At 33.6% G+C, this 10205-nt stretch overlaps 1 protein-coding gene across 1 annotated transcript; it reads left to right on the top strand.

Moving 5' to 3' along the window:
* Positions 1-7522: 7522 nt before the first annotated feature.
* On the top strand, positions 7523-9219 carry LOC145733915 (uncharacterized). Its single transcript, XM_081986946.1, has 3 exons — positions 7523-8182; positions 8603-8854; positions 8968-9219. The coding sequence occupies exons 1-3, from the start codon at positions 7982-7984 to the stop codon at positions 9217-9219; spliced, it is 705 nt and encodes a 234-aa protein (XP_081843072.1). The 5' UTR covers positions 7523-7981.
* The last annotated feature ends 986 nt before the right edge of the window (positions 9220-10205 follow it).

The following is a 10205-nucleotide window of genomic DNA, read 5'->3' as shown; positions in this document are numbered from 1 at the left end:
GAAAACCCACATAATTCTAGTCGAAAAGCTGCCCCACTGTTCAATGTTGGCCATTCATCAATTTTTCGAACATTAAAAGAAAATAAAATGCATCCCTATAAACTGATACCAACTCAGGAGCTCCTGGAAGACGATTTTGATAGGCGACTCTATTTTTGTGAACAAATGATGGCAATGCTTGATAACAATGTGATGCAGTTAGAACATGTTCTTTTTTCTGATGAGTGCACGTTTACACTTCACGGTCATGCTAATCGTCAAAATTGCCGCTATTGGTCTGCACAAAATCCTCACTGGATGAGGGTAGAACATACACAATATCCCGAAAAGGTTAATGTTTGGGCAGGAATTGTTGGAGATCATATCATAGGTCCCTTTTTCATTGATGGCAATTTAAATGGAGATAATTATTTAGCACTGCTCCAAAATGATGTCGTGCCGACTTTGACAAACTTATATTCTGATCCAGCAAACCCACAAGTTCCTGCGAATATGATATGGTTTCAGCAAGATGGAGCACCGCCCCATTATCAAATAAATGTCCGGCAGTACCTTAACCAAATATTTCCAAATCGGTGGATAGGGAGGCGAGGATCGATGGAATGGCCAGCACGATCCCCTGATCTGACGTCATTAGACTTCTTCTTATGGGGATATGTCAAAAGTATTGTATACCAAATTAAACCCCTCGACTTAGCTGACTTAAGAAGACGAATAACGCATGCGATTAGATCGGTCACACCTGAGATGTTGAGTAACGTTAGAAGAAATTTCTACACAAGATTAGGATGTTGCCAAGACGTTCGCGGCGAGCATTTTGAACATCTCCTACATTGACATTTATGTTTTTGTTTGTTTTTACAATATTAAGAAATAAACGGTATTACTTTTTAGTTTTTCAGTGTATTGCAGCGAATTTCTATAATCAAATAATTTTCTATTTTCCATGTTAATTGTTGCAATAAATCCGAAAACACTTAATATTTCCGAAACAGTTGAAGATAGGTATAGGACATTGTACATGAAATATGTCTAGAATTTTCTGAGGAATCCAAAAATTAAATAATATACAGGGTGTTGCATTTAAAATAAGAAAGTTGATATTGGCCACTGTGGCATGACACACCCTGTATAAAACGTTTTTTTTGAAAAAAAAGCGCAACTAAAGATACAAATCGACGTGTCCGAGCGTTTTTCCCAAAACGCCACCGTTTATTTATTTACGAATTTATTCCATTTGGCTGGTACACACTGTATAATACAAACACTTTTTTGCTTTTAAATCGTCGATTTTTGGTTGCTAAGTTCTGTTGCTTCACACGCTATGTACTTATCTTTGAAATGTTTTAATCAGTTGTAAACATATAAATTGAAATGTTTTAATCAGTTGTAAACATATAAATAGAGTGCAATGTTAATTACATTTCCCATTCGTTCTAGTAACATGGCTTTGTTACATCCAACTTTTTTAATTCTCACTGCAATAATCAACAATGTCCTATACGTGTATCAACCTGAAAAGAATCCTGATGTATACGTGTGTTTCGATAAGATGAATGACAGCTGGCCTGATAGATGGGTGAAGATGAGCAAAAATGACTTAATTGTGTCAGCAACAGTGCCACTTAACGCCACCAACTATAAGCTGAGGCTTTGGTACCCAAATCGAACACACGGCGATAGCGGCTGGCGAAACCTGACACAACTAGTTGCGACAAGTGATTGTGGTGGTGGTGAAGCGTGTTTGTGGATTGATATATTTTGGTGCACCATAACAATTACCTTATCTCTATTGTTATTGGCGGCTGCAGTTTCTGTACAACATATGCGAGGTAGAAAATAAAACGAATGTGTGTTTTTATACTTTTTTGGTTCTTTATTTTTCCACACAAAAACTCTCTTTCTCTTACAGCAGCAACATTGTTTTTTTCCTTACAGAAAAACGCTCTTATAACTATTGAACATTATTTTTTATTTTATAGTGTCCCCATGGAAGGGTATTGTAACAGTCATTCAATAAAAACCTTTTATCGTCACATGAATTTAATGCTAACTTAATTTCATTACAACTAAATATATTATGCTTAATTGATTGGATAGTTCTTTGTTTAACAATTTAATTTTCACCAAATTTTAAACATTTTACATAGTCATCAAAAGTGATTTTATTTTTTACAATTTGATATTTAATACCTTTTAATTTTTTAACACATTTTGTATTGTCAAGTTTATATGAATACATTTTAGATCGTAAACCTACGAAATGAGTAATAATTCGTCCAGCAGTTTCATCTTTCATAAGACCTAAAACTTTCTTGTTAGCTTGAGGAATCCCATAGATGTTGTCTTTTGGGTAATCGCTAGTATCGAAATATTGCAAATCAGTTTTGATGATTTCCGCATAGGCGTTATCACATGTAATTTCATATATAAAACTGTCAGTGTCGATATACATTAATTTAAGATTATTCTGAGGCACTTTGTAAAGCATGTAGCTATAATGAAAATCATACATGATGGTTTTGGAAAGATCTAATATGGTCATACCTACATAAAGTGGTTTGTTAAAAACAAGTTTAGTTTTTTTCATCTCAATAGCCACTAAATTTTCAGTAAATTTTACAACACTATCAAAATTTGGACTGGAAATCAGATTTTTAGCTCCATACCTGCCATACCAGCGGTTAACTAATTTGACAATCCTGTGTTTTCTAATATTTTCCATTGTTTTACCAAAAACTGCGTTATTCATCAGTTTGAAAAGATTTTTTGCGAAACCAGTTGTGGCTTCGGTTCGTAATTTGGTGCTACTCTAAGATTGCACAAACGTACATCACAGAATACCTCAAGGCATCGCCAAAAATAGATATAACATTTGGACCTGCATTTAATAAAGCTGCCGATAAATGGACCTTAGGAAAGTCAGATCTCAGTTTTAAAGATAATGGTGATATAATAATAAACGGTACACGATTTAAAGGAACTAGGGGGCTTTACAATTTGTTGTTTTACAAAGATCCAAGTGATTTTGCAACCAGCGACCATGAGAATTATAAAAAAATTGTAAATCTGACTAATTTATACAGAACAGACTTTATACCTGCTGTGAAAATAAAGGGGAGTTCATCTGCTAAATATAAGAATCTTGTTCGTAATTATCTATTACCTGCTCCCACACCTCAGAAAAAAGGTGGTGAAGTGAAAATGATTTATAATACAAATCCAGTTGACTATGTATGGTGGAATGATGTCAATGAACTAGTTGACCGATTACGACTGTTATATGCATCGAAAGGGGCCGGCAATACTTCCCATGATAATGAAATCGCATCAATAATTGAGGAACTTAAAGAAGCAAATATTATTTATTAGGTCTCAGTATGAAAATGAGTCTTGATAAGTTCGGACGTCACTCCAGAAAACAAGCTGCAACAAGTTACTCCAAATCAGTGTTACCCCATACACCTGAAGGAGATATTGATGCAGAAAATTTGAGAATTTGTAATTTAAAACCACCTATAGACGAAAATGATGCAACTACTAAGGAATATATAGATAATTTATTGTTAATTATAAAAGATACAAAAGTAGAAATGAGTAAGGAATATATAAATAATTTAATTGCAATTTATATAGATAAGAATATAATATTAAGAGGTATAAAAAATGATGTTGATAAGGCGCATGATCTACTTAGGCAACAGGAAACTATCTTAAAAGATCTTCAAAAACAGTACAAGCTCTGGTGCTATAGAAATGAAACCTGTGTAGTTCTCCCAGATATCCCCCGGTGATGTCTAAAGAAAAAATTCAGCTTATTAACGAGTTACATAAACCCATTCGAAAAAAGTTTCCTAGACGACGTACTATTATTAAGGGTTTGAATGATCTGTGGCAAGCTGACCTTGCTCAAATGGATATGCATGTTAGAGAAAATAAACAATTCAAATATTTCCTTGTTGTCATTGATTGTTTCTCAAAGTACGTTTGGACTGAACCTTTGAAGACAAAATCGGGTGAAGAAGTAACTGCCGCATTTGCTAAGATACTACAACGTGCTAAGACTGGACCGAAAAATCTTCATACGGATCATGGAAAAGAATTCTATAACCACAGGTTTCAAAATCTCATGCAAAAATGGAATATTAATCATTATAGTACCTTCAGTCACACCAAGGCCGCTATAGCGGAACGCTGTATCAGAACGCTTAAGGAAACTCTTTATACATTTTTTAGTTTAAACGGAAGTCAGAAATGGATTGGTATATTAGCAGACATTGTTAAAAACTACAATGAAACCATACACTCAACTACAAAAATGAAGCCCGTTGATGTTAATAAGAAAAATGAAAAAAAATTGTTGTCTACAGCATATAATAATATTAAAATGGTTGATTTAACAAACAAATTTAAGGTGGGCGACTTAGTACGTATTAGCAAAGCAAAACATGTTTTTGAGAAAGGATTTTTACCTAATTGGACTACTGAACTCTTTAAAATTAGTCAGATTAAACTTACAAATCCTGTAAGCTATTTATTGGAAGATCAGCAGGGTAGACCCATAAAAGGGGCTTTTTACCGTCAAGAATTACAAAAAACCCAACAACCGGAGGTGTTCTTGGTTGAAAAAATATTGCGAAAGAAGGGTCAAAAGGTGTTTGTAAAGTGGCTTGGTTTCGACAAATCTCACAATAGTTGGATAGATATTAGTAATAAATTATAATTTTCAAATGCTTAAAAATCTGATCAATTAAGTTTAAGCATCTTTGAGAACCCAACAAAATTGAAAAAATGACTGCCTCCTATGACAATAGTTGTATATTAGTAATAAATCATAATGCACATGCGTTAAACTAATAAAATAACACACACACAGCTTAACACTCTAAAATTAGTAGTGCTTCAATTTTCATTAAAGCAACATGTGTAGTGAAGTATTAGATCAGGATGTTACTGAGCTTTTAAATATGTATGAGAAAGCTACGCATAAAAACATTGCATTTAATGGGGGGCAGTCAACCAGAACAACAGTGTTATCTGCTGAACACCACTTTTGCATGCCCCAGTAGCGGATTTGACATTTGTATTGGTCTTAATATGTCAATGGATTTTCAACCAACTATAAGGATTCCAGTGGCAAACGGTACATTTTGTTTTACCGAAAGTGAGTGGAAACACCTCATTATCAATCTTCAGTGGTTTCAAAACAATTACTTTAAGAATAACAATGACGTCAGCATGCAAGTTTCATCCTGCAACGGCTTAATTACGACACACCTAATGAATGATAACACTAAAGTTCTTGCGTTAACCAATCAGGACGCCACATTGTACTTAACGGAAAGTAATGTATGCGATTTGTGCATTATTGATTGGTTTTTTATAGACACTAAAATTAGTGAGTTAAAAATATTGGATTTTGCCAAATATTATTATAATTTTGTAAATGTATTTCACGACTATATAACTGTTCATCATGTTTCTGTAGATAAAATTGAAGCTCTTGTACGCGTGTTTTGTAATATTAATTCTCATGTAGAAACATATTGTATAAGGGAGTGTTTAGCTAATAACAAAAAACAGCTTATACAAGATTTGCAAAACAATAAAAAACCATGAAAACGTGATTGAAGTATTTCACTGGAACCCTAACCTATGACAAATAAACCAGTTTAAAATTAATTGTATATCACTTTCTTAATCATATTACTCCCAACTTCCTTGCAGTAATGAAGTGCTTAATTGTGTTTTTGGTTTTAGTTAGCAGTTGTTGTTGTGATGCTAATTTTAGTGCTACAGATTATTTAACTAAATATGGTTATCTTAATATTTCAAGTGCAAATGAAAACGCTCAAACAGATCTAACGGATGCCTTAATGGCATTTCAAGAGTACTACAGCTTAAATGTAAATGGAATTCTTGATGATCAAACATTAGAATTTATGAAAAAAGCTAGATGTGGTGTGAGTGACAATGCATTTTCACTTCAGGGAAAATGGGGTAAACAGAAATTAGTTTGGCATATTGCTCACCCTACCACTCCGTTACCACATACAAAACTAGTGCAACTAGCCTCGCAAGCTTTTAGTGTGTGGAGCAATGTTACTAATTTAGAATTTATAAGAGACATTAGAGACCCGGATTTGATAATTTCATTTGTTAGCTATAACCATTCTAACCAGGTTAGATGCTTACAGAAAAACTGCCCTTATAATTTTGATGGGGTAGGTGGTGTATTAGGCCATGCGTTTGGACCAAATGGACGCAATGGAAGTACTTGTCTCGAGATTCACTTAGATTCTTCAGAAAAATGGTATCTAGGTACAGATAAAGCACCTTCAAATGAGCACAGCTTCATAGATGTTTAACGCATGAGATTGGTCATGCGCTCGGACTAGGACATTCAGCTGTTCCCAAAGCCATCATGTATGCATACTACAACGATAATTCACGCTTACACTCGGACGATATTTTGGCTATTCAAAGTTTATATGGATTTAAAACTACTACTACTACTACTACTACTACTACTACTATTGAGCCATCTCGCACCGTCTATAAACCTACTCTGACTAGTACCATGCACACACCCTATACACAGCCGCCCTTACCGTACAAGCCTGAAATTAAGCCGCAACTTGATATATGTGATGTAAATCCAAGTGATTTGTTTTTCTTAATAATGCATTACAACTTATATATCCTACATTCAGATCAAATATGGATTATGGATTTACAGTTTAAGAAAATGTCTAAAAAGAGTATTTCTATCTACTCTGTATTTCCTTTTTTACCTAAAATAGAAAAAATTACGGCTGCCTATCAAAGACCTAATAATGAATTAGTTTTAATTGTAAATAAGGAAATCTATGTTATAAACGATAAAAATTTTAAGCTAAGTAGAAAACTTTATTTATCAGATCTACAGATTCCCTTTGAAAACGATTTGATTGGGGCAATCAACACCTATAGCGGGAAAACCATATATTTTTTTAGCGATAATTATTACTGTATAATCAATGAATGTTCCTTCACTGTAGAAAACTATGGGTATATTTCGAAAGACTTTAACGGAATTCCTCCAGCTATAAATGGAGCTTTCCGTTATACCAATGGGTTGTTGTATTTTTTCCAAAATCAGCGCTATTTTGAATATGATGAATTTTCAAATGCTTTAAAAAAATCTGATCAATTAAGTTTAAGCATCTTTGACATTCCCTGTCCAAATTTGTCTTTGTATGAACAACTTAAAATACTACTTACTCATATAACAAAGGTTGTAAATAAATAAAAAAAAAACATTGTATAAAGTACATAATTAGCAGGTTTATTACAGCCCCCACAAAGCACGCCTATTTCATGTAATCTAACTACATGATTACAATGCTCACAAAAATAAAAATCCATTATTTCAGAACATCGTAGGGAATTGAGAAAGTCCACCTGCCCCTTCGCCTCCTCCTCCTCGTTTTCGTGTGGCGCGAGTAACAGCTCTTCAAATGGAAGGGGTGGTATTGGCAATAACAATTCTTTAAAACAACAGCAATTTTCTGCATCCAAAACGGTTTTACTCGACACCTGGACGCCTATTCTTGAAAGCAAGAGAAGGGAGTGGTCCCTGGGACTTCCCAGGGAGCATTTCCTCACTTCGTCTCCCCTACATATAATCAACATATTCTTGAATCATTGCCGAAGATGGGGAGTATCAGGGAGGGAACAAAATCAAGAAGCAATGTTGCCGACTCGTTCAACCAATAGAATGGCACCAAATTCCGACAGAAGACAGAACCCATGACAAACATATGACATATAACCCTAGTTTTGGTTTTGCTTTCGTTTTCTTCTGTGTTTGAAGTTTGAAAGTTTGAATCACGGTTTGAATTTTGAATGCTCAAAACTGTGAGAGAAAACTGTGAATTAGTAAGTTTGTTTGGTGATGCTGTAAATTAGTAAGTACCTACCAAACATTCCGGATTCAGAAATGGATGCTAAATTGAGACAGTTAAGTGCTAAGCAAAAAGAAGTTTTGGTTAATTTTATATATGCTCGCCCGGATATGTACAAGGGAAAGCTAACAGCCACATACACAAATGCAATCAGCATTGTATTATGGCAAGAAGTAACTTGCATTTTAAATGCAATTCCAGGGGGGGCTATTAAAGACTGGCGGCAATGGAGAAAGGTAGGTATTTTTGCTCAATAAATCTCTAGTTACTTTTTGCTATATTAAAGCCCAATTGTTGGAGCAAAGCTTAAACCGGCCACATAAGATAAGCATTGCTGTCATGTTATGTTCATATAAAACAAAATCCAATGGTGACAAGAATGCTCTTCTTATGAGGTGTAGCAAAGAGTTCAGTGTAACTTAAAGTTTTAGGCCCGGTTTACCTAACTTCATAGTCATAATTATAAACTTAATTTTTGTCCTTAACAACCCATAGAAAACAGGTAAAATACAAAAATTAAATATATGATTATGAAGTTGGGTAATCCCGGCCTAAGCTGTATTTGAACAACTGGACCTGGCTACATAACTTGAAAACTAAAAACCACACTTTAGCATTTGTTGGTCAGTTTTAATTTTTAACCTATTTTTTAATAGACATGGACTGACATAAAAAAGAATGTTAAAACTAAAATAAGCAAAGAAAAGAAATACAGCCAAGGAACAGGGGGAGGTCCTCCACTACCCCCACCTCTCATGGAGGATACAGATAAAAGTACCTATGAGAAAATATTTGAAATAATAACTCCAGTCGCTATACAAGGAGATCAAGATGTGCCAGAACCCAAAATTATTTTTGATGACAGTATTATTGAAAACCCTATTCTCACAGAACAGACTCTGAGCAATGTAAGTGTGTTGTTTGATTACAATTTTTAAGTATTTTAAATAATTTATCACAAGTGTAACAACGCTATAGTGTCCAATTGAAATAATCAACTATGATATTTTCGCAATTTTAGGAAATTCTAGAAATTATCACAATACAAGAAGGTAATGAGGGTCAAGATGTGATAACAATAAATAACAAAGTTACGTCAAAGCCAAAGGATAATAGACAGTCTGATGAATCTTGCTTGCATGATCAAGGAAGTACATCTGCAGCAACACCTAGTACTTCCAACAAGAATGGCAAAGGTCACACGAGAACCAAGTACACAAAGTCAGCAAGATTAACTGATTCAATAAAAATAATAAAAAGTTCTTGGATTTAAGCCAGAATAGCATTTCTTGTACAAGCAGTTACAGGAAGAGCAAATTAGAATTGATCCAAAAACATTATGAAACTAAAGGAAGTTATTACAAATCAAAACTTGAAGCACTGCAAAAAAAGGATCAATATTATGAAAAAAAAATTGAAATATTGAGTAACATTTCTAATGCACTAAATAAAATTGCTGCAGCAAAATAGATATATTTTAGATTGATTGCTGTGCTAAGACAGTTTGCTGTGAAAACTTATGGTGATCTCTATAAGAAAATACATATTTTTTAACCTTTGTTTTTTAGTTCATTTGTTTTGTTAGAATTTATAATTCGTTTATACATACCTAGGGAGAGTTTCTAAGTTTGACTAAGTAGGCAGTGTGTTAATATATTATATCTATTATTGAAATAAAATATTTCATAATAAATTTTGTAGTATTCTTTTTATTTTATATACATACAATGGTGTAAATAAAACAATTAGCAAGCTACTGATTAAAATGATTGGCAATAATGTTTTGCTGTAAGGTCCTTGCAGCTGTCAAATCAGGATTCATTATGTTTGGTATGTTTTCAAGAACATTTGGAGTGTTATACATGCCATAATCAGGGTCTTCAACATGAGGTTCCTGTACGTCTGGAATATTTCTTTCCAGACACAAATTATGCAGGACACAACAGGCATTTACAATTTTTGCAGCAGTTGTTGGGTGGTAATGTAAACTTCGATACTTTAACAAACATCTAAATCTGTTTTTTAACACACCATTACATCGTTCAATAATTGATCTTATTGAACATAGTCTTTCATTAAATCTTTGTTCACCATTATTTTGCGGATTTAAAAGGGGAGTCAGTAACCATGGCCGAGTAGGATACCCTAAATAATTTATTTAAATTGTAAATATATTTTATGTACACAGGTTGTTAGAAAATTATGGTGATAAAATGAAACTGGTAACAGAAAATTTAGATTTTTCTTAATCAATATGTG

This window comes from Ips typographus, linkage group LG9, assembly GCF_016097725.1.
Source record: "Ips typographus isolate SLU linkage group LG9, UJ_Ityp_2.0, whole genome shotgun sequence".
Taxonomy (NCBI): domain Eukaryota; kingdom Metazoa; phylum Arthropoda; class Insecta; order Coleoptera; family Curculionidae; genus Ips; species Ips typographus.
This window is presented reverse-complemented; position numbering and strand designations above follow the sequence as displayed.

Excerpts from the sequence above, each read along its gene's own strand:
- LOC145733915 (XM_081986946.1), top strand. The coding sequence starts at position 7,982 with ATGGATGCTAAATTGAGACAGTTAAGTGCTAAGCAAAAAGAAGTTTTG. Across the intron at positions 8,183-8,602 it reads ACTGGCGGCAATGGAGAAAG|ACATGGACTGACATAAAAAA; the intron begins GTAGGTATTTTT and ends ATTTTTTAATAG. Across the intron at positions 8,855-8,967 it reads CAGAACAGACTCTGAGCAAT|GAAATTCTAGAAATTATCAC; the intron begins GTAAGTGTGTTG and ends TCGCAATTTTAG.